Raw genomic sequence first — 25438 nt, 5'->3', positions numbered from 1 at the left:
ACGTAATTTACCCAGCTTGAACTCGATTGGTGACTGATGGCCCATGGGCTGCTTCTGTGATGGACGTGAGCCAGTGATTTCAAAGCTCAAAAATGGGCCCCCAGAATCATATCACTCACTTTTCCAAAATCAGTGGTGAATTCAAACCACAAATCTGTGAACTAGCCCTGTGACTGGCCCCTCTTACACTCGATAGAAACATGTCAAAATTTGATTCCACTGAATATCTGCCCAATTTTTTATGTAAGTTGTGTGTTCTGTCATATTACTTTTACAAATAACAAGGGTCAGACTCTTAAAACTCTTTAAAAAGAACAAAGTGGATCCAGCCCTAGAAACTTAGAACCAAGGAGCTAAAGAGTTTAAGTCAGGCAGCTTCAGGATAATGGAGTAATTAAAGCCAATAGTGAATAAAATGGCTCAGCTCACATGTTAGTAGTGAGTTTTCCACTCATTGAAAAAGGTATTTGCACATAGTGAAAATGGTATGGCTCTAAAATTCCCAGCACCAGGCATTTAAATTCCTACCCTTTGCTTTTGATGAAACGATCTAAATTGGTAACACAAAGAAGTTAAGAAGAAATGACACTTTGAGAGCTTCTAGCAGAGCATGAATTGATTGCTATATCCCGCCTCCCAAATGCTTAGCTACCCCTGGCTGTGTGATTGGGCAGCTGATCCCAGTTTATAAGACAGAGACTACTATTCCCCACCGGCCCCCTCCCCATCCTAAATTCCATTCAAACTCTGGCATTAATTGAGCCATGAGTCTTGGGCAAGTCAGCTTCTCTGAGCCTCAATTTTCTCATTTAAAAAATGAGGAGGTGGAAATAGAACCATGATTTTATTTTTAAAATTTTATAAACAGCAAAGAAAGGAAGAGAAAAACAATTCAGCACAAGAGCATGTTTTTACCAAGCATACCTGCCATAACCTGCCACTTGTGGCTTCTCACATGGAAACCTCATAAGAAATTCTCTAAAACTGTGATCTGATCCAGCTTTAGGCAAGAATTTCTCCTTTTATAGAAGCTGAGCTCAACCATTTGGGATTCAATATTCCTGTTCTTTATCCTCTTGTTTTTTTTGTTTTGTTTTATGTGTGTGTGTACATTTCTTTCAGTGATTCTTTTACTACATTTTTAATTGAAAATAGACATTTTATTTTTATACAAGGTACAATTTCAAAATAGAGGTCATATAATATGTAGATATAATAGATAAGGGAATATAAATATAAATGTATATATACGGAAAATGTCACTGAGTTCAATTTTCTTCCTGAATCCTTAAATCAGGAGGATTCACTGGGCACAATATCTCTTTCCTCCCTTTCAGTAAATGCAGAGCACCTAACAGGAGAAAGTTTTAGGAGCTGAAAACCTAATGCCATCCTTATAGATTTTTCCCTGCCAGAGGAGCCTACTAAGTTCACTTAGAGCCTCAGGTATATTTCTTTTCTTTGTAAAGTGCAAGCCAAGAGGAGGGACAGAAGAAATAGTGAAGCTGATAAGCTATCCTGAGTAAATATCATAATGAATAAAAGCCCTGATAGGAAGACCTGAGGCCTTCAAGCTGGGACTTTGGTAACTCGGCCCTATATCTTAAGCAGGGCCAGGCATGTGGTTTTTGTGCTACTGGAGAACCTACTCATCCAGGCAGTGTCTAGGGTAGGCACAGTTGATAAAATAATACCCGATCATTTTAGCATCCCAGCAGCTTTCCTTGGCACCCAACCTCTTGAGTCTTTTCTAGGTTCCCTCTGGCCAGAGCAAAACTGGTGCCTTCACTCAAGCCCTCGCTGGCCCCGCTGGCCCCACTGGCCCCTGGAGTTTCCTAGGCTATGTGGTGGTTTTCTGTGTCCTCCTCTCTGCCGTCGGTTCCCCCAGTCATTGGTCTATCTTCCATATTTTCCATTTGAACGCTGGGTGTCCAGGAATTTTGCCTGTAAAGCAGGTAATTGACAGGTTTTAAAAAGAGGACTTGCCCCAAAATGAAGTAAACAGTCCCTGTTGAACACTCAAATGGAGAAAACTCCATTCACAGATACTGTTTAACTCACATTTTGGTATTTTTAATCCCCTCATTCACCAGAGTTCCCAGTGCTGTTGGAGCAGCTTCCCCCACTTTGCCAACTATCTGCTAAAAAGTGGTAGTTCAGACAGCGAGAACAAGAGGAGAGAAAGACTAGGAGCCCGGATAAGTCCAATGTGATAATCCTGATAAAAATGATGTAGTGATTTGGCACTTAGTGTTAAATAAATAAACAAACAACTACATTGACAGTTCCTGAGTAAACAAGAGAAGGGGAGGCATAACACTTTAATTCCATATTTCTGCCATGTTTTTTAGGACTTGAGTATCTGAGTCACTGATTTCTTTCCTGGATTATTGAATCCACTTCCTGTGGATAAGCACTTTTTAGGACATTTAAAAATAAACACTTTGAGCTTCTTGGAGGTTAACCAATTTTTAAAGATATATTTATGAATATTTCTCTAACATAGGCTGCGGATATTGATATTTCCTCTTATGAGTATATTTATTGGCCATTTATACCACATTTTCAAAAATTTTTAAGAATATATTTTTAATGTATTATTCTTTTAACATATTGTGTGTGTATTCTTTTTTAAATATAGTCAATTAATATAGTCATTACAATTTCTTAAGAGTGTAACTCCAAATACAGCATTCTATATGGAAATTATTATAAGGACATTTTGAAAATCCTTTTAAAAGTCATATTTTTGCCAACATTTTAACATTTTTTGTTTTTTTGTTTTTTGACAAGTGTTCAAGTAATATATTATCTTTAGTTTGTTAATTTCTAAACTGTGAGGTTTATGTCACTTCTTGTTGGTTGCGATGGTATTGCCAGATTTTGAAGATTTATGTAAATTTTTATATGATGTTTTCATTTTGGTTTTACAGTAGCATTTCATGAAATGTTCATTTTTTTCAGAGTTAGGCTCAAAGGTGGATTAGTTTTATATGAATAAGATATTTAGAAAAGAATTTTTTTACTAGTAACTAAAAGTTTATTTTCAACAAATCTGATATCCATTCATTGTGTAATGCTGAGGAAGGATCCAGAGCAACCACATTAATCTGGAGTGCTGAAATAGTGATTACTGATTGATAGAAGTATAAAATTAAGGCTAATATATCATTTAAAGCTTTAATGAAAGAATGATGAAAATGACTGAAGACTAGAAAAGTAGTAAAATCTGAAATTTCAGCAAGTGGCAGAAACAATCTGGTCACAAATGCTGACATGTCGAATTTCAATTATTACAAATATAAAAGTAAGGCTGACACGAAGGAGTATATTTATAAAAAGTTATATCCATATTTAATATGTGTTCCAAAAGAATGTATTCATGACTATGTGATAAGAATTGATACAAATTGCATGTATATCAAATTGTTTATTTGGCACAGCCTTTCCTTCTGAGCTGGCTCTCAGTAAAATTGGCCCCATGTCATCAGTTAGGTTCTGGTGGCCCCATTTCTGATTAGTGGCTTGCTTTGGAAAGTGAAGGGCTCTCTAGGACTGGCTCAGTGACTCCTCAGCTCCAACACTCCTTTTGGCCAACACAGAAAGGGGTGAGAGTGAGAGCCAGCGTCTCTAGACAGGAAAGGGCCAGAGTCATGATAATGAAGCTCTTTTCTCAGAGGAACGGAAGAATCTTGCCTAGTGTGATTTTCCTGTGCCACTCACCTTGATTTTTTGCAGTAACGTACTAGAAGAAATGCCACACACACTCCACAAATCACAAGGACAGGTATGGATACTGCCACTGTAAAACAAGAGAACTAAGTTGGTATCATGCTAAAAGTCCAGGTAGCAGATTCATTTCCAAGAATCTAAAAATTCTTTACAATTTACGTTCCTGAAGAGAGATCCAAACACCTTCCCAACCAGTTTACTGTTGTTAACATTTCTTAAGGTCCATGAAATCCAATCTATTCATCTGGGCAAAAAGTTCACTTCTTTCCCACTGACACTGCCAGTTCAAACTGTCCCCATTCATCTTATACCCAGTCCTCTGCTCCTAATCCTTGTGCTTCCTGAGCTGAGTGACATGGTGAGGGGAAAGGACAGGAGTAAGTCAGGAGGGATCAGAAGCTGAGGTGGACATATGAGGATGAGGAGGCTAGCACTTTGTGAGAAGAAATGCTTGCTGCTAACTCCAAAGTCAGGAAAACAACAGACACAGCAAGGGTCCTCCTTGGCTGTCCTTTGACATGACTTCCCCCTTTTCTGCAGCTTTGCAGAAACCTGAAATGACAGCTTAATCAGTGCCTTCTGGCCAAGATGGAGGCATAGGTAGACACGCTGTGCCTCCTCGCACAACCAAAATAAGGACAACAATTTAGAAACAAAAAACAACCAGAACTGACAGAAAATTGAACTGTATGGAAGTCTGACAACCAGGGAATTAAAGTAGACACGTTCATCCAGATGGGTAGGAGGGGCAGAGTTGGGGAGCTGGGACGGAGAGGGGTTGAGGCAAAGCTGCAGCTGGTGGACCCGGTGAGGCAGTAGAATGTGGATAGGCACAGTGCACAAGGTGGCTGGCAGACTGGACGGTTCCCACATTTGTGTGCAGATAAACTAGGCAAAACCGGGGAATGAGACACACTGCGCAACCCAGGGTCCTGGCTCAGGGAAATAAAGCCTCAAAATGCTGATTGAAAACACCTGTGGGGGTTGAGATGCTGGGAGAAACTCCCAGCCTCACAGGAAAGTTTGTTGGAGAGACCCACAGGATCCTAGAACGTAACAAACCCACCCACATGGGAATCAGCACCAGAAGGGCCCAGTTTGCTTGGGGGCTGTGGGGGAAGTGACTGAAATGTGGCAGAGAGCAGAGCAAATGCCATTGTTCCCTCTCAGACCCCTGTCCCACATACAGCTCCACAACACAGTGATGTGGGTTACCCAGCCCTGGTGAACACCTAAGGCTCCACCCCTCACTGTGTAACAGGTGCATTAAGACAAAACAAACAAACAAACAAACCATGGCCCAAATGAAACAACAGATCAAAGCTCCAGAAAAAATACAATTAAGCAATGAAGAGATGGCCAACCTATAAAATACACAGTTCAAAACACTGGTAATCAGGATGCTCACAGAATTGGTTGAATTTGGTTGCAAATTAGATGAAAATACGAAGGCTATGCTAAGTGAAATAAAGGAAAATGTACAGGGAATCAGTAATGATGGGAAGGAAACCAGGACTCAAATCAATGGTGTAGGAAGGAAGGTGTAGGTGACCAGAAGAAAGAAACATCCAATCAGGAAAGAATGAAGAAATAAGAATTCAAAAAAATGAGGAGAGACTTAGGAACACCCAGGACGTCTTTAAACGTTCCAACATCTGAATTATGGGGGTACCAGAAGGAAAAGAGGAAGAGCAACAAGTGGAAAAGTTATTTGAACAAATAATAAAGGAGAACTTCCCCAATTTGGCAAAGGGAATAGACTCCCAGGAAGTCCAGGAAGCTCAGAGAGTCCCGAAGAAGTTGAACCCAAGGAGGAACACACCAACGCACATCATAATTACATTACCCAAGATTAAAATGAAGGAGAGAATCCTAGAAGCAACAAGAGAAAAGGAGGCAGTTACCTACAAAGGAATTCCCATCAGACTGTCAGCTTATTTCTCAAAAGAGACCTTACAGGCAAGAACGGGCTGGAAAGAAGTATTCCAAGTCATGAAAGGCAAGGACCTACATCCAAGACTGCTCTATTCAGCAAAGATTTCATTTAAAATGGAAGGGCAGATAAAGATCTTCCCAAATAAGGTCAAGTTCAAGGAGTTCATCATCACCAAGCCCTTCTTTTATGAAATGTTAAAGGGACTTACTAAGAAAAAGAAGATGAAAAACATGTGCAGTAAAAAGACAGCAGACTCACAGTTATTAACAACGACATCTAAAACAAAAATGAAAACAAACTAAGCAAACAACTAGAAGAAGAACATAACCACAGAAATGGAGATCACATGGAGGATTAGCAACAGGGGAGTGGGAGGAGGAGAGAGGGGGAAAAGGTATAGAGAATAAGTAGCATAGATGGTTGGTAGAAAATAGACAGGGGGAGGGTAAGAATAGTACGGGAAATGTAGAAGCTAAAGAACTTATAAGTATGACACATGGACATGAACTAAAGGGGGGATGGGGGTGGGAGGAGGGTGCAGGGTGGAGGAGAGTCAAGGGGGAAATGGGACAATTGTAATAGCATAAGCAATAAAATATATTTAAAAATAATAAAGTAAAATCAAGAATGAACTGCAAATAAAAGGCTAGAACCAAAGGAAAAAGAAAATAGAAATGATAGCTTGCAGTGCCATTTGTCTTCCAATTTCATTATCATTATTTATTTATTTGCTACTTTTTATGACAGAGGAAGGGTGATAAGGAGAAGGAAGAAGTGTTATAAGAGAGGTCCTACAGATGAGAGGAGAATAAGGTAATATTTAAGAAAAGGAACAAAACATGTGGACTGAGTTGTAAGGGACAGCACAGAGGGGTGGGAGGAGTTAAGGGTGGAAGGCCAGCAGTGATGACAGCTTTTAGATTTATTAGACCTGAACAGTGGGATCTTTGTGTGGAAGCAAAAGGCTTATCCTGTGGGCAGGGTGAGCATAGCTATTTTTAAAACACTTGTGTAAATAATAAGCTCCAAGCAAATTTGGCCAGTTTGACTTAATGTTATGAAATCTCCCTGCAAAAATCACCTAGCTGCCCCATGACAACCCTAAACATCTGGACAACCAGCTGTCTCACTGGGGACCATGAGTCACTTCCGTCTCCTAGGCTATTAAGCTTTTCGGACCTGTGCCTATAAAACCAACACATAACTTTGTGGGCAAGAGGAATATCCCATGGCTCAGTTTTCAAAATACAACTGTCTTGAAAAACAGCTAAATACATGGATGTGTGGCAAAACCAGGTTGTCTCCTGGGTAGGAGTGTAAATGCATGCAGTTTTCCTCAAGGGGAGTCGGCAGCATAACAAAAGCTTTAGAGAAGACTATCTCCTTTGACTCTCCAATTCTGCTTTTAGGAATTCTAAGGACATGAGAAAGGACCATATTTTGCCATATATGATGCACACCCACATTTTTTGGTCCACACTTTCAGGAAAAAAATCTTTCATTTTAATTTTTTAATTCAATTATTTATTTATTTGTTTATATTTAGAAACTAAACCAGTTATTGTATTCCAGGGCATTGTTTTGCATACAGATATCATTATTGCTTTTTAAAGTTACATTTTAAATGCATCAGCATAAATAAAAGAATTAAAAACATTTATATAGATGCAGAATTACTAACACCCATATATAATACGCACCCTTATTTTTCCCTCAAAAATTTGGGCAAAACTTTATAATTTTACAAGTCTTCAAAACTACTTTCAGTAGAAGTAAGCATAGAAAACTTGTTCCAAAAGAAGGAACAGAAAACATGGGAAATTGGTGACAGATGTTTTGAGTTTTCAAACTTAATATTACTCATCAGCAGGACTAAAAGTCAGAAATCTGTTATTAGCAAAGATATTGCAGCCTATGATAAGCTATTTCTTCACACTGACTAATCCGCTTAGTGTGCATTTACTGTTTATAGAGAGATTTATTGGAAAAGGCAAGTCAATGTAAACAATAGTTGTGTTTCACAATGCTTCTTCCGGTTTCCTTTTAATGAGAATAAAAACTGCAGACTCAAACTCAAGTGAGAAGAGGTCTTCTGAGCCAGTGATCCAAACAAAGCAATTTGAATTTAGTGAATTAAAATCAAATGTTTGGCCTCTTCCTTAGTTATAACAGACAAATTTAGTAGAGAAATTGAAACCAGAATCACTAAAACAATGGACTAAAATATCAACTGCCACAATTCTCCACCCTTTCATGTTTCCTCGGGGTTGGGGGTGGTGCATGGGTTAGAGAAATAGGAAGTGAGAGAGATTTGGCGAGATGGAGGATGAGAGAAGAGGATTAGAGTCTGGGAAAGGGAGGAGAAAAAGTGGATTATTACACAGGAGGCCAAGAAGGTCAGTGCTGCTGCCCTGAGTTCAACCTACAGTGCATGTTGGGTCTGAGGCTGTGAGGCAGTCCAGACACCCAGTGGCCACTATTCAACGTGTTTGATGAAAGGTCCTTTGTGAATATATAGGGAATTGCCATTCCTTAGCAACACCTGCAAACTAGGTCATTCAGGGAATAGTACACATTTCTTTTTTTTTTTTTTAACACATCTGTCCCTTTTTTTTAAAAAGATTTTATTTATTTATTTTTAGAGAGAGAATGGAGGGAGAAAGACAGAGAGAGGAACATTAATGTGTGGTTGCTGGGGGCCATGGCCTTTAACCCAGGCATGTGCCCTGACTGGGAATCGAACCTGTGACATTTTGGTTCGCAGTCCGGGCTCAATCCACTGAGCTACGCCAGCCAGGGCTTAGTATACATTTCTGATGTTGCTGTGCCCAGGATCCTTGTGTGTTTGTATTTGATGAGGGCAATTTTGAAAAAGAACGTCAATTCATTATGCCTGGGCACTTTTCCTAGTTTCTTTTCTATCTCTTACTATGCTGAGAACATTCTAAGTGTTGTGGTCAGAGTAGATAATCAATATTTAATTGATTGAATAAAATCATTAACATTCCATAAGTTGAAGTATGCACATTTCAAGTACCATTTACACTTGACTTGGGGAGGTGAACACACAGCACAGCGTACAGACGACGTGCTGTGGGACTATACACCTGACACCTGTAATTTTGTTAACAAGTCACCCCAATAAATTCAATAAAAAGGAAAAATGTTTTTTAAAAAGTAAGTGCTATTTGCTTTTTAATGAGAAATCTGCATTTCATTGCAGTTTAGGACCATATCTGGCACAAAATAGGATCTCAATTTGCATTGACTGGACAGATGAATGACAGAGACGCAGCTCCTATGAAAGGTCGAGCAGACTGAGCACAGCGAACTTATTTCCGATGACCTGACTACAGCTGTAACACATTCAGAAAATCAAACTCCTGCTCCCAGTGTACTACATGAATATGGCTATGTGAACACTGTCATAGTTAGCATTTTTGACCTTATTTTTTACAATTGAGACTCTTCAAGAATACCTTAGTTGAGAATCAGAGAGCAGATATTGGAATTATTGAATAAAGATATTGATGACTGCCAAAGGAGGCGGTAGATATTGAAGGCAATGAAAAATGATGAGTCACACTTTAATATTTATTCAAAGGTTAAAGCCCTCAAATTCACTTACCAATTTGCAAATTTTTCAATATTTATTCAGCATCTACTATTTACCATTTTCTATAGCACCAAAAATAGCAACTTTAAAAGTTGTGATACCTTTTATAAACTTATTTAAAAAAAACCAAGTTATGATATTGGTAGTATCAATGGGCTGATTAAAACATTAAACATTGACTGAGCGACCACTATAGTGAAGCATTATTTATATTTCCTTACAAAGAGGGACTCAACTGATTGCTTATTCATATAGAAATAACAACACCCACTGATGCCTAGGGCACCAGCAAGTACCTCTGTCACTGGTAACAGTCTTGGGCGTACTCTTAGGTCTTAGGTGCCTGCAATTGTACGTGACATACTCTGAATGCATTATCACTATGTGTTTTCATAAAATAAGCATGCTATTCATTTTAGCATATACCTTCTTAGGAGATGAAACTCAAGTAATACAAATGAAATATATCTAGTTTTCATCTCCCTGCTGAAATTACTTGCTCTGTCCTATAATTGTTAACATGCTATCTTTATATTTTAAGCAGCTTGAAAGAAGACATTCTTATTCATGTAATATGAAAGGTTTAAAGCTATTTTTTTCTTTTAAATCTCTGTATTTTAACAGTTCCTTGCACATAGATATCTTTGTCTATTGTACATGTTTAGTTTATGTTTATTATATTACATTTCAGAATTTAGGAGTGACTTTCTCATAGTTTAACCCAGTGAGAGACACGAATTGGAAAAAATATATATTCTAGATTATAGCCCACAATAAAATAGTTTGAAAATCTATATAGAAATATGGTCCCAAAATTTTATGTGTAGGATTTTATCCTATAGCTATACTCTCACATATGCAGAACAATACACGGTTTTCCAATTAATCATGTAACATAGCCAATGAATGTAAGCAATCACATGTCCAAATAGGGTTTGGCTGAATAAATTGTGGCAAATTCATGCTATGGAATATTTTGAAGCTGTTAAAAAGAATAACATGGTTTTATGTATTGATGTAGAAGGATCTCCAAGGTATACCACTAATGGAAACAAACAGGGCGCAGAACAGTGACAATAAAACACCTGACTGGCCAGCACCATTCATCCTCTGTGCGTGGTTACATCCTGACTTTCTCTGAAAAGGCCCGCAGAAATCTGGGAACAGGAGTTTCTTCCTTCCAGCAAGGGGATTTTTTAGACACAGGGCTTACTTTTTACTACATATATCTTTTTGTAATTAAAAAAATTTTTAAACCATGCGCAAATATTATCAATTTAAAAAAAATGAATAAAAATTTTAAAACTGTAGAAAGATTAATGCAGTACATGACATAAAAAGAAAAATTAGCTTGGCTTCTTTATTTATTGGTCTCCTCTTAAATGATAAACATATTTTTGTTTCCACATCCTTGTTATTAAATGCCATAGTTTCTCTATGAAAATACTCTACAAAGAGCCTTTCTGAAATGTCTTGCCTTTGCATATATGACTGATTTTTTTAAAAAGCCATTTTAATCAACGAACTGCTGAAATGACCAAAGCCACTTGATTTTTTCCAGATGACACTAATGCAGATAAAATGTAACCACAAAAATATGAATCTTTCTCTAGCAGAAAAACTTGGAAATCAGAAAAAAAAATCATTTTTGCCCATGTGAAATTAGTAGTTTTTGGGGTTCATTTGAAAACCCGTCAGACAAAAGTATTAGATCCTTTCTTACTACTTGCATTTCTCTCTTTTTGCTTCTGTTTCTCTTTTTCTCTCCTCTTCTCTGAGCTCTCCTCTCCTTTCATCTTTTTCTTTCATTCTTGCTAACACTTTTTAATTTTCCTACTTACACTTCCTGAGACATTCTATCTTCTAGCCTTAGTGTTCTTTCGTCTTCTGTAAAAAGAAGCCTTCTAGCCTGAGAAATTTGAACAGTCTGGCTGTACGTACGTGGTGCTAACACTCTGGGAGAGTAGTGCAACCTATGTGTTGGCAGGACATCATCTCAATGAAGCCAGCACTCACTTGTGGTTCCTAATAATTCGGGACAGAAGTCTGGCCCTGATAGCAGAACTGAATTGCTGAATGAGTGAATAACCCCTTTTCATGATGTGTCTACTCTCTGGTTTCCATATCAGGAGGCTGACAGTGGGAAGGTACCAAGATAAAGATAACTGATGTCAAATAAAGAATTCTATAAATAGGGTGATCATGTAACTTTGTCTCTAAACTGAGATACTTTTGAGAGTGAAAGGAAATGCTAGCAGTGATCGTGCAGGGACAGCTGGCACAAACCAGGACTGTTCAGCTTCCTGGGACCATGGTCCTCCGAGCATCAACACTGCCATGACAAAGGTAAATACTTACCAGAGACAGCTGTGGAATTGTATGCATGTGCACCTGCAGAGAAGAGATTGCATCTCAATTATGACTGTAGTTCTAAAGGCACTGTTCTCATTAAGCAGGAGAAATTCTGGACAATTTGGTTCTCATCTTAAAGCCTTGAGAAATTCATGTCTGGCAAAGCCAAACTCATCTTAGCAAAGAACAAGCAAAGTAATTATTTCTTTTAGATGCTGGGCCACACTTGTGAATCAGATATGCCCTTACAAGTAAAGGCGGTGGGGGGGAGAGGGAAATGGGGACAACTGTAATTGAACAACAACAAAAAATTTTTTAAATGAAAAAGAAAAAATATAATCAGATATGCCCTTACAGAAGATACAAATTACCGAGAGCTCCTCCATCCCATAGATCATGACTCCAAATGGTGGAAAGCTTCCTCTGTCCTCCTATATTGCGAGGAGGCAGATCTTCAGATTCTTGGCAAATCAGGTTAATACGGTGAGCCTTGTCACACATGGGAGATGGACTTTTTTTTTCCATCGGACTGAGCCAGGATGGAGCACAAAAATAGAGATCAGAGCAAGAAGGCTGCAGCAGACAGAAAGCAGGTGGCAGAGGGTTGCTAAGTTGTCCTGACTTTGGATGGTATAATGTCATGCAGGCAGAGGCTGACTGCTCCGAAAGCATGCGAAGCCAATGCTAACCTGGCTTCTCCAGAGAGGCAGAGACAGTGTGTTCCAAGGCCTTTGCTGTTGTTTGAGATTGGTCTTGGGAGGGCTCATTCCCAGTGACCTCTGTGGTTTCTGCAGGAGGATTTGGTGTCATCAGCCTGGAGTGGGGTGTAGTACCTGGCTTTGTGGCCGTTGTGGTGTCTGACTTGAAAGTGAAAGCTGGCTCTGTAGGAAGGTGCAACACATGGAGAACACCAATGTTTAGAATAGTCACTTTCTCAGCTCCAGAATGGAGTGAATGTAATACCTGCTGTAATCGAGCCCACCCTGGGCCAGCTCTCCCCCAGCACATGTTTCACGGCTCTTCATGAAAATCCCTTAATGGCCACAGACTTTTGAGAATGCTAGAGAATTTATAGTGACATGTCATAGTGCATGTAAGTTAAATATCTCAAAGATTAGAGTAGAGCCAGACTTGTTTACTAGGGGAGATTGATCTCAAGAAAACAAGTGATACAGTATTTGCCAAAGACAACTGGGATGTGGGTTTTAGATTCTTTTACACGTGTTTTCACAACACTTCTAAAGGAGGGGAAGCCTGATATCAGGCCATCTCAACTACAGAGTGTATTTGAAGAATGTCCAGCTTTGCCCCAGTCTCAGCATCTTTGGCTGTCTGACCACACTGTTGGGGCCACTTCCCCATGCACTTCTAGCCACAGATGCTGTGAGAAGTTATCATGCCTTGTAGTCCTTTGTCACTTCCTCATACTTCCCAGGCTGCAGGCACACCAGGTACTGTGCAGATTGAGCTCCCCCAGGGCCATCCCATCCAAGTGCCCCTTGCCACATCACTCTGCATCAAAGATGACACCCTCACATCTGAGATTTCAACTGTGCAGTTTCATCTGATCAAGTGTTTGGCACACGAAGGCAGGACCAGGAGAGGCCACTTAATTATTCTTATCAATTGGGTTAATCAGATGTGACTCTGATCAAAGGAGCTTTAGAATTACCCCGAACTTAAATATAGCCAGTACCTCAACCTCTTCCTTCTGTCTGTAGCCAAATAACCAGGAGGGAAATTTCTCTGGCCCCTCCCTTTCTCTACCCTCCCCTTAGCAGTGGTTCTCAGCTTTGGTGACCTAAGAATCACCCTCAGAGCCTCTAGAATTCTGATTCCCAGATGGCTCTCCAGAGTTCCAAGGTGATCCCGGTGGATAGCCACGTTTAGGAACCAGTGCCCTCGGGAAGGCATGTCAAGCAGGACAGGATGGCTATGCCTGGAGGGGAGGAGACAAGGGCCAGGAAAAGCCACAAACTGGATAATGGGACACAAAAGGTCGAGAGTTAAGTGTAAAGTGAGGGTATCGTAGGTTACGGGGCACATTGTCCCATGATATTTGGCACCCAAGATTTTGAATTTTCTTAACCTGACACAGTGCTGAGGAAATTGGGGTAGATGATTGCTTAAGACTCAGTGGAAATCTGGGACATTGACAGTGCTGTGCAAATGCTTCTACACTAGAGCCATCACAGTCAATTTGCTGATGTTCAGGATTGTTGGGAGGCAATTCTGCAGGGCTCTCTCACATTTCTGAGAGCCATTTATTTCTTTATTAACCCTTACAGAGCTCCTTGTAGGACCAGAACTCATGTACTGTTTTCTGTTGTTGATTTAAAATAAATTATTTAGCCCTGGTTGGCGTAGCTCAGTGGATTGAGCACGGGCTGGGAACCAAAGTGTCCCAGGTTCGATTCCCAGCCAGGGTACATGGCTGGGTTACAGGCCATGACCCCCAGCAACCGCACATTGACGTTTCTCTCTCTCTCTCTCTCTCTCTCCCTCCCTCCCTTCCCTCTCTAAAAATAAAATAAATAAAATCTTAAAAAAAGAATTTGTTTAAAAAAATAAAATAAATTATTTATAATCGACATACAGTATTAATTTCAGGTGTACAACACAGCAATTCAACATTTACATACTTTAGAAAGTGATGGCCCCAACAAGTATCTGATCCAGCAGTGTTGTGTCTTCTGCCAGTACCCCTGGAGCTGTGGCAGGCTAACACGTGAGACAGGCAAAATCCCAGACCCTCCCCAGTTTTGACGAAGGTAGCAGTCTACAATTAAGTTAGATCTGACGTAGTAAGAGTGGATTTCAAACCTTATTAATCATGCACATATAAAACCTGGATATGAAGCACCTTTGATTTAAAATGGAAAATGAAGCTAAAGTTAAGTTTTTTTCTTGACTTTAAAAGAATGTTTCCTATTATATAAATTCGTAGTGGAGCAGTGGTCCATGAATCTGAGGGCTGTGTGAGCACCTGAGTGTTAAAAGAGAATGAAAGTCCTTAAAACATTTCCAACATTCCTACCTTTTCCAGAAGGGGAGGGGCTGCCTGGCTCTGGGGTCACCCCTGTCGGTGCTACTGTGGAATGTGGCCTCAGGCGAGTCAGGGAGGGGTCTCCTAGAGAGAGGACAACCACATGGCATTTATGCTCTTGAGGGTGGGACCTGGGGCAGCTTCAGAACTGGATTTAAATAAAAAATAAATATACATATTTAAAATAGATACCTCTGGCTTCCTAGGCTAGATCAGAAGCACAAGAAATAAACTACAGTGTTTCCCAACCTGCAGTTCTCATGCAGATGCAAACACAGGCTGCAAACACAGCAGGCAGCAGTTACAGCAGTATGTCTGCATCAATTCCCTCATCTCCAGGCCCCCCAGGGGCAACATGGCTGGACCTAAACAGATAAATCCAGCAGGCTTCATCACAGCAGAGGAAGTGTGAGCTCAGGGGATCTAAGTCTTTTATTAATGGCATCACCATGTCTGCCTTTTTCCCAGAAGGAGGTGCTATCTCCAACTTCCAAGGGTATATATTTAAGCATCCTTGATAAGATAGTTCAGGGAAAGGATCTGTCAGTCTTATGCATTGAGGAGGAGGCTTCCTCATTGCCCTGCCTTTGACAGTAATGCAAAGAGAGGGGGAGGGGCCGCCAGGTGATCTAACCACTATGAATTCAATGAGGAAGTCTGGCTCTCCAAAGAGTCCTTCAACAGAATGAGTTTGCTATGGAACAACCTCCTCTGGTCAGCTCCCCCCACAGAAAGATTGGGAATTTTCACAAATGTTATATGAGAAAGTATCTAGCTCGCTGTCGGACATATACCAGTGAGCAATAAATGTTAAATCAGAATTCTCTTGGAAGACTGTGGGTTCATCTTTATTTTTCTAGAGTAAAGGGATTAATATTTCTAGACATGGCACAATTTGGCTTCCACAGCAAGATTATTCAGCTCCTTCTGGCATGGTTATTCAGTTGTAGATGGTTTTAAAAAATTGATTCTGGCAACTTTCCCTCACATTTGCTCTGGAGCACTGACTGGACACCAGACTTGGGTGACTGAGTAAAGGGAATCTGTGCCCTGTGTCTCCCCAGTCTTCTCAGGTAGATACCAATGGAGAAAATGGCAATCATTTTCCTCCAGGCTCTCTCCTAGGGAGAAATTGGAAAAGCTCTCTGGGAAGCAATCATGCTTGAGAACACGCCCTTTTCCGTAGCCAAATTCTTGCTACCATAATCTTAAAGCATTGATAGTAATAATAGTTAATATTTACCAGGTTTCACTTAATTCTCCTACAAGCCACAATATTGACATCAGATCCATTTTCTAGATGAGAAACCTGGAGTTCTGAGGTGTTAAGGCCCTTGCCCAAGGTCTCACAGATTTAAGTAGCAGAGCCAAGGTCTGAAACCAGAATTGTGTGAGCCCCCTTCTCCCCACCAAAGCCCATGTATTTCCACCTCCAGGAGGTGTTTAGAGCCCCGTTGCTGTATTTAGCATCAGGCCTCAACACAAATCCCTTGGCCTCTCTGATGGACTCATTTAGTGACCCATATTGCAGCACTGCTGTCTGTGTGTCCTTGGCAAGGGTGGAGGGGAGGGGTAGGGCAGGGATGGCTACTCACTGATGCACTTGAGACTGGGAATTGTCCACTGGGTAATGTTTGTATCTTCGTTACGCAGGCACTTAGTTAGGCTGGACGTCCCAGCTTTACGCTTGAAACCAAAGTTACAAGTATACCGCTCCCTGGAGTTCTCATTGTAACTTTTGACCTGGATGTTTGCATGTTCAACATATGTGGGGGTAGAGCATGTGGCACCTGCAAAAGTACAGATATGAGGGGAGAGATTAGCACATTTCAACTTGTTCAGAAGCCTCCCAGAAACCTTGCCTTAGGTGCCAGTCATCCAGCATAGCTAGAGAGAGAGGAGTTATCAGTGAAAACCTCCTTTGCCTCACCCTCCACTTCCCATGCACCAACCTCGATCTCTCTAAAAGGTATCCATCTCTGTCTTTCTCTTCTGCCTCATCCACACCAAGCCTCTGCGCTCTCTTGCCTAAACAAACACCAGTAGCCTCCAGGCAGCCAACATCATCTTCAGAAATGCGTATCTCATGGCCTCATTCTTACCTGACTTTCTGCTGCTCTTAGAATAAAAATTAAAATCCTTAAGTCTTAAAGAATCTTCTAGAACTGGCCCTGACTGCCTCACTAGCTACTCTTCCCTGGCCACATGGGCCTTTGGTCCCCCCATGCCACTCATTAGGTCCCCAATCTTCCTCTTAGCCCACTCTTGGCTGGCCATCTGCCGTCCTTCCTCAGGAAAGTCTTCCCCCACCCCCACAGTCAGTCAGGTTGCATAGTTCTGTGTTCTTTCTCCATGTAGTTGTTTCATGGTTGCTTTTCAGATATTGAGGTGATGTAATGAATACATGTCTCACCATCTGCACTGCAAGCCAGAGAGGATAGGGGTCATGTCTGTTCTGTCAACATTGTATTCCCTGATCCTAATGCAGTACCTGGCAGGAGCAGGTGCTCAAGAAATAGTTGTTCAAAGAGTGAATGGATGAACTCTCTTCCTCAACTCCAGGCCTAGCTTAAGTCTGACCTAATAATAAGAGGCAAGACGAATTTCCCCAGACAGCTCTACTTTTGTGGAAGCTGGAATTAAATTCTGACTCCGAAACTTCAACTAAAAATTCTGGCAATGGGGCTCTAGTTCTGTTCTGTGGAAATGAGGAGTTTTACAAGTTAGTGTCTGAGGATATTTGCCTTAGATTGAAATGTTGGCCACTTCCTTTTGAGGATGCTGTATTTATTACTGACTTTTTGTTGCTGTTAATTATTTATGGCCTGTTGATATTTTTGCATCCTAGGAAAATTTCCTTCCCCACATAAAAGCATCCAACATAAGTATTAAAGACATTTAATGAGTTAGTGAGTTGTAGGAGTACTTCAGATGTTTTTCTACATTATGAAACAATAAAACTTGCAAAAAAGAAAAAATAACTTTTTTCATTATGCAAAATTGCTATTATTTATTATGCACCTAGTGTAAACTGCTATAAAACTGTGTTACAAATTCTTCCTTCCTCCTAATTAGAAATTGACCTAATTGAGCAAGATTTAGAACCCAAGATTTTCTTGGTTTGAAACTTAATGGCTAAAATCAGTGTCCTGGGGCTTGCTCAGTCATGTCTCCTCATTTCATTTTGTGACACTGCTCTACAGACAGATGCTCAGTAGATCTTCAGGATAAACCCAGAGCTGGTCTAATGGCTTGTTAGCACGACACCTAGTATTTGTTCTAATATCTGAGCTTAGGAATGTGCCAGGATCAGGCAATTCTAGCTGAAAGTCTGATGATTTAGCTACTGGGGAGGGCTGTGAATAGCCTAACTCCCAAATGGATGAGGTGAGCTTGGCCATCTATCTGGATTAGACTGTGTGCTAGGCCTGGAGGGGGACAGATTCTGGAAAGTTTGATCATCTTCCACAACTCTGAACGTCATGGTGAGGATTCTGGATTCTGGATTCTGGAATGCAAATCTCCATCCATCCTGGGAAATGTCCCTGATCTTTACCTGGGTGTTTAGGTGATGCAGATTTATTTTGGTATCTTTCAAATAAACCAATCTTGTCTGATTTACTCCAATAAATCGGTACCTGTTTTCCAGCAGCCAGAACCTTCTTTTGGTCAGGCAGGATCTGTGTCAGCTTTAACTAAATAACAGTTTTCTCCTTCTATCTCACCTGCTTCCTGTGGATTTGCCTGCCTCTGCCTAGAAACTCTAGCTTTCTACAAGAGGACCCTGACCCTCTGCCCTGGTCTTGCACACCTTTTTCTCCAGAGAGCAGTTCCTGGATTTCCACACTTTTCAGCTGATGGCTAGGTTTGGATGTCAGAGAATGACTGCCAGAATCACCAGGATAACTATTCACCTGACTCCCAGGATCATAGTCTCCTGGACCCCTTATGCCATGTCCTACTGGTCAGGTGGGCCTCTGCAGATTTCAGAATCAGAGGGAGCCATTTTAGAAGTCAGAATGCTAAGACAATCTACTGTCAAGTGCCTGACAGGCTCCAGACAGGCAACCCTGTGGGCCAGCTATCAGACCCTCTCTTCCTGCTTCAGAAATTCTTCCTCCTCAGGCTCTGACTCCAAGGTTTCAGCATACCTCATACCTGAGCCCACCTGAGCTATGACAGCCCAAGGAGTCAGTCACTCCAGGCTTCACTTGGTCTTCCTAATCTCAAGAGAGAAAATGGATTACTGATTTTTGTTCTTATTTGTTATATATATAATCTGTGTCATCCTTTGTCACTCCATGCTGCTAGTCTCCATGTTCTCTTTTCACTTATGTGGCTTCTATAGTGAGCTCGAACATTTTCATTTTCTTTTCAGTGAGATCATAGGATAATCATTTTACCTTACTAATTTCTGAAAAAAGTATTTCCTCCTCACTTCTCTGAACAAAGTTATTAGAGAGGAGGAGTCTAGCTACTAGTTTACTTCATTTACGGTCCTCTCTGTGTTCCATCTGGCCTGTGGGTTGTACCTTACTTGCCTGAATCCCATCCAAAACATTGTTATTTGCCAGATAGTCCTCAAGTTCAATTTTCCAACTGATTTTAATTTTAAATAATGTTCTGAATCTGAATTGATTTTTATCTCTCCTTGGTTGCCTTTTTCAGTCTTCACTGTCTTCTGTGTTATTTTCAAATTGGAGATTTTTGTCGGCAAATTGTTCTATGTCTTCTAAGTGTTGAAATAGTCTTCTCCATTTAGGACAGTGGCTTTCAGCTCTGAGTGTTTGTAGCTCATTTTGAAATAAAACATATGTGGCCTATCACTTGAGGGGATTTAAAAAGTCAAAGCAATAGCAACCGTGTCAGCAAGAGCTTTAAAGCATTGCTGCTATAGTAGAAGGGCATCGGGGCTAACATGTGAATCATGTGGTTATCCCTCAGAGCTCGTTCTCATGCGGGTGGGACAGTGCTGTGAATCTAAGAGCCCAGAGTTCTTACAGCTTCCCATAAATATGCAGTCTTTTGAAGGGATGGCTTGACTTACTACTCTTGACCTTAGATTCATAGGAGGTAGTACCCCTCTCAGCTCAACATCCCTTCTGCCAAACGTTATTGCTGCAGTTATATGCAGTTATAGCACCAATGAATTTTACACACCAGGTAGGAAAAGATTCACAGGAGACGTGCTATGCACACCGTTGAGAACCACTGTTGTAAAAGGGAAAACAAGCTTTGCCAGATCCTGAGTAAATAGTGATTATTTGCAGCTTCTGCATATGTTCTTCCCATGCCCACCTCTGCTGTTAAATTTGAGGGCACAGGTCTTAAATCACTGTAATCTCTCCTTTTCTTCTTGAAAAATCTGTAGGAACCAGTCATCATCAATGAGTGGAACAAACCCAGCCAAACCCAGTAACAGTGTTGGAGGAAGAAGTTATAACTGTGGAAAGGGGGAGGGGATCAGAAGAATGTACCCTGTTGTTGGGAACTGCCCTGCCTAGTTTCAGAAACTGTAACCGCCCATGGCTAAGGCTGAGTAAGAGAACTTGTGACCACAAGGCACTAAGGAGACAAAGCTTGTCTTCCTGGTAGGGGTACCACCTCTGGCTGTTTCACTTCATCCTGCTTGGCCCTGGGCAGATGACTGGTTAGCCAAAGAAGGGTAAGATTCCTCAAGGGAGGGATGACCTAAGACAGTCATGGTCATAAAGGGGCCCTCAGGGAAGGACTTGGAGGCTATAGAAAAACAGGGTGATGGACCCTCACCCCTGAGCTTTGACATAGCCTAGTCCTCATTCTGCCTGCAAGAAGCCTCTTAATCTCTTGGCTGCCGTACTTCCCCTGCCTGATGTAAGCCTGAAACAATGCTAGATGGTGGTGCAGCCCAGGGCAGGCATGAGCAGTTCCCCGGGGGCAATCAGGCCTAAGAAAGCAAGCATAAAATCCTGTGAAACCTGCTTTGCTAAGTGTCCTCAAGTTTCTGATAAGGGTCCAAGCATGAAATGAGTTTGTTTCCCAAAGTTTTATGGCCCTTTAGCTATCTGACCCTGACTCAGAATAAGCACTCAGAGTTCTTTGTATGCTATCTATTGTTTGATCCTTACCGCCTGACAGTGACTGATGAACTTTATCTGTATTCCTGTGCAAATTGAACCCAATAAAAGCTCATTGAGGAAAAGGCTCCTGGCCCTTCTCCTGTGAGAGATTGGCCACTTTTCCTCCCTAAGCAGATCATGTCTTGGTAGACTTATTCTCATCCAGTCAGAGTCCCCCCACACCCTATGGTGTTGGAATAGAATTGAGGTTGGAGGTATCAGTATATAATTAGTGTGTGTACATACCCATGTGTGTATATGTGTCTATGTGTGTGCATGTGAGTGTGTACATGCAAGTATGTATGTGTATGTGTGTGTGTGCTAGCTCTGTCCTCTGACAGTGCTTAGAAGTGATGACATACTAGCAACAAACATACTTGGTACTCAGGTTTTGGTCTGTGCAAAAAGAAACCATGGATCCTTGGAGAAAAGTCTGATTCCAGGGTTAGGACAAGGAAGCACAAGGTGAGCTTGGAATATCTTGCACCGGAAAGTAAGGAAGTGCTCAAAGAATGATGGAAACATGCCAAATGGATATAGGGCCAGGTTGAACTCCATCTTGCTCACCAAATTTGGGCTATTGGAGTACTAAAACAAGATAATAACAGATTATGGAACAAAATAAAATTCTGTAAGTTTGTACTAATATAAATTAATAAATTTATTAAGGGACAAGAGAAAGCCCTTCTGACAGTAGATCAAAATTAACATTACCAGTGTTGGGATAAATCAGTGTCATCTGCCTCCTGATCTAACTCACCGAGAAAGACACAGCATCAATCACATCTGTGGTATTTTCCCCCAAAATCCATGACCTGAACCTAAGCAGGAGGAAACACTTAATGAACCTAAATTGAGAGACATTCTAAAAATAGTGTGCTTGTATTTAAGATCAAGAAAGACAAAGAAAGGCAGACGGAGTGTTCCAGACTGAAAGAGGTTAAAGAGACATGAAAATGAATGGCACTGGATTAGATCCACAATTAAGGAGAAAGTGTCTAAAAAGGACATTATTGGGACAATTGACAGAGTTTAAATATGGACTGAGTATTAGGTAAAATTTCCTGATCTTAATAATTGTTCTGTAAATATGTTGTATTTTAGGAAGGTATGTAGGAGAATGTTGCTCTTAGGAAATGTGTATATACTGAAGTATTTTTGGCATAAAGGGACATAATGCCTCTAAATTACTTTTAGAAGAAAATGCATATGGGTAGAGAGGGGGAATGATAAAGTAAATAAGGCAAAGTAGAAATAGGTGGTGAACCTGGGTAAAGGGGTATTCAGAAGGTCTTTGTACTAGTCTTGCAACTTAATTATAAGTTTGAAATTATAACAGAATAAATAAGTTAAAAAATAAGCAAAGTTAGCATCCAAATAAAACCACTTGATGAGTAGGGCCCTTTTTTTGAGGATTCCTCTCAGAGGAAACTCTAAGGGCCCTTGAAAATTCAGGCCAAGGTTATCTTCTATCAGGAAAATTTTCTTTAGTTTCTCTAATTGTGGTTTTCATAGTGCTAACTTTTCCTCTTTTCTTGTCGGTATTCACATCTCGTTGAGTTCCTTTTTTCATTTCCAGCATCCAATAGTGGTGTTTCCACTCTTTCTACTTTTGGTATTTGATTGTAACTTTGGTTCGCTGTGTGCATTCACCATTGCCATACTGAGTCCTTGCTCTGCTACATGAACTCTGTGCCTACCTTCATCTTCATCTTGGGCCCTCTAATGTGAGCATGCATCAGAATCTCCTGAAGGGCTTATTAAAACACAGAATGCTGGGTCCTCCTCCCAGAGCTTTTGAAGCGGTAGGACTCAGGGATAGCTGCTTGTTCATACCTTCCTTAGGTAATGGCATCAACTTTATCAGTGAGGGTTTCTTTTACACGGTCCTCTTGCTGTGCTCTTCTCAATTTATTTTGTAATACTTTTTAATTGGATCTAATTACGCCTTTTCCATCTCAAATCTCTCTCTCTCTCCCTCTCTCTTTTTCTGTTTCTGTTTGGTTGTACCATAGTTTTAGCTTCATACTTCCAAAATCTTAAATCTGCATCTAATGTTCTTTCCTGTATGTTAACATATCTGGGAAAATACTTAGAGGTTCTAGGATAGAGTGGGGAGGAATAATCATGAAACTCAACTCTAGAAATTTGATGGTAGACCAGAATGGATAGTTCCATAAAAATGCTAGACTCTGCTCTATGGTAAAATGTTCCTTCCTTCTGAGGGAACTGGAATTGACCTTGGATCTTTGGACCTCTCAGGTAATAATATGTTATCACTGCCTGGGCAGTCTCCATCCAGACACAAATCAATGATTCCAGAGAACATGAGACATGAGCTCCCTAGTGGAAAAGGCTGGACACAGACTGGATTCTGTTGGTAGGAATGTACTTAACTGGATTTTCCTCCCTTGGCCCTTTCCTTTCATACACCAATTCTGCTCTTTGGAGCTGACAGTGTCATGGCCGTGGACCTGGAGGAACTTGTGAAATCACAGAGTCAAGCCCTCAGTTTTTGGAGGACTTGCCATACTGTGGTGGCCCCTGCCACATGCAATTCCAAAACCTCAGGAAAGAGAGTCTAAGATCCTCTATCTTACCTGAAACACCACTCACATGGTTACCTACAAGACCAGTCCCTTTAGGATTGCAAAGACACCTTGCTCAAACCTTATTTCCACTTAGCATAATGTCCTTAGCACAAAATACATCATAGCATATTGAAAAATCTTCTTCCTTTCTAAGGCTGAACAATACTCCATTGTTTGTATATACCATATTTTGGCTATCCATTCACCTGTTGATGAATGGCTTGCTTCTACATTTTAGCTTTTGGGAATAATGCTGCTATGAACACGGGTGCACAAATATCTCTTTGAAACCCCACTTTCAAATCTTTTGGGTATATACACAGAGTGCAATTTCTGGATCATATAATAATTGTATTTTTTAATTTTTTTCCACATTTTTTAAATTGTTGTTCAATTAGGGTTGTCCCCACTTTTCTCCCATTACTCTCCCCTACCCTGCCCACCTCTCTCTGGATACTTAAGATCTTCTGTTTGTTTTTTATGTCCTACAGATTCATTGCAGTGGTTCTTGGTATGGGTTTCTTTATCTTACTTGGTGATGTTTCCCCAATTTGATCTTTTGTGTCTTGGTAGCTTTGACCAGTTCTGGATGATACTCAGCCATTATTATCTCCTTTACTACCATCTCTTCTTTGTTGTTTCTATTACCCTCTTCTGGAACTCTGATCATATGATTCTTATTCTAACTGTCTTATTCAGTTCAGACTGCTAACAAAATATTATCGACTAGGTGACAACAAACATTAATTTCTAACACTTCTGGATACTGGAAACCTACAATTAGGGTGCCAGCATGGTAGGGTTCTTGTAAAAGCCCTGTTTTTGGTTTACAGACCACCACCTTCTTGCTATGTCCTCACATGGTGGGGAGAGAGAGCTCTGTTCATTCATGTTCTTATAAAGGCACTAATCTCAACATAGCTCCACCCTCATGACCTCATCTAAACGGGTTGTCTCTGAAAGGCTCCACCTCCAAATATCATGACATGGGGATTACCACTTCAACAAATGAACTTGGGGGGACACAGACATTCAGTGGGTAGCTCTATCTTTCATATCTCTTAAACTCTCCTGTTCACCCTGTTTCTCTATGCTGTACCCTGAACAATTTCTTCAGATCTATCTTCTAGTTTACTTATTTCTCTTTCCTGGTCTATAATTTGATGTTTATCTTCTCTATTGATTTTTTGAATAAGTAATCGAATATTGATTATTTGCACTTGATTATATCTGTTTACTGTTGACAAGCATCTACCAGATTAGGTCAATAATCAGAGAATTTGTGTTTGAGTCAGGATAGCAGCCTAAGAAGACCTCTTCTTCCTTTGTACATTCTTAAAACTATTTTTATTGTGAAAGTACACATATAAAAGTGTATAAAATGTTTAAGTGAAGTTTAAGGATTAATCATGAAATGAAGACTCATGTGTGTACCAATCACTTTATGAAATAGAATATTTCAGTAACTAAGAGGGTGCTTGAGCGCCATCTCCAGTTCCAACCCCAACTTTATCTCCCCAAGAGATGAACACCAGACTCATGTTTGTGACAATCATTCCTTTTTTGTTTATGGCTTTACTGCATGAATAAGCATTCCTAAATAATACACTGTTTAGTTTTTGTGTTTTTGAGTTTTTGTACATTGAATCATATTACACATATCATTCTATACTATGCTTCTCTCACACAAGGTTGTGTTTTTCATTTGTATGGATACACATAGCTATAGTTCATCCATTTGGGGTATTAAACTATTCTATTGTGTGAATATGCCACAATTTATCCTTTTTGCTATTGTTAGACCTTTGTGTCATTTCCAGTGTTTTTGCTATTACAAATAATAAGGCAGTGAATATTCTTGTATGTGTCTCTCGATGCACATAGAAAGAGTTTCTTTATGGCATTTTCTTAGTGATGGCATTGCTGAGATACAGCACATGCACATTATCAGTTTAACTGAATAATACCAAATTGTTTTCCAAAGTGACTGTATGAGTTTACATTTCTACCAGCAGTAGGTGAGTTCTTGTTCCACCGTGTCACTAACAATTATTCGATTAATTTTTG

The 25438-nt window shown here is 40.3% G+C and overlaps 1 protein-coding gene across 1 annotated transcript in view; it reads right to left on the bottom strand.

The window, feature by feature from the left end:
• Positions 1 to 1134: 1134 nt before the first annotated feature.
• The window catches only part of IL15RA (interleukin 15 receptor subunit alpha), a 38063-nt gene continuing 13759 nt past the window's right edge, over positions 1135 to 25438 (bottom strand). Inside the window, 5 exon segments of the mRNA XM_028506232.2 lie at positions 1135 to 1944; positions 3724 to 3802; positions 11643 to 11675; positions 12326 to 12517; positions 16278 to 16472. Coding sequence (XP_028362033.1) covers positions 1836 to 1944; positions 3724 to 3802; positions 11643 to 11675; positions 12326 to 12517; positions 16278 to 16472 — 608 coding nt within the window. The 3' untranslated portion in view covers positions 1135 to 1835.

This window comes from Phyllostomus discolor, chromosome 1, assembly GCF_004126475.2.
Source record: "Phyllostomus discolor isolate MPI-MPIP mPhyDis1 chromosome 1, mPhyDis1.pri.v3, whole genome shotgun sequence".
NCBI classification, from domain to species: Eukaryota; Metazoa; Chordata; class Mammalia; order Chiroptera; family Phyllostomidae; genus Phyllostomus; species Phyllostomus discolor.
Note: the sequence above shows the minus strand (reverse complement) of the source record. Positions and strands in the feature narration are given on the sequence as shown.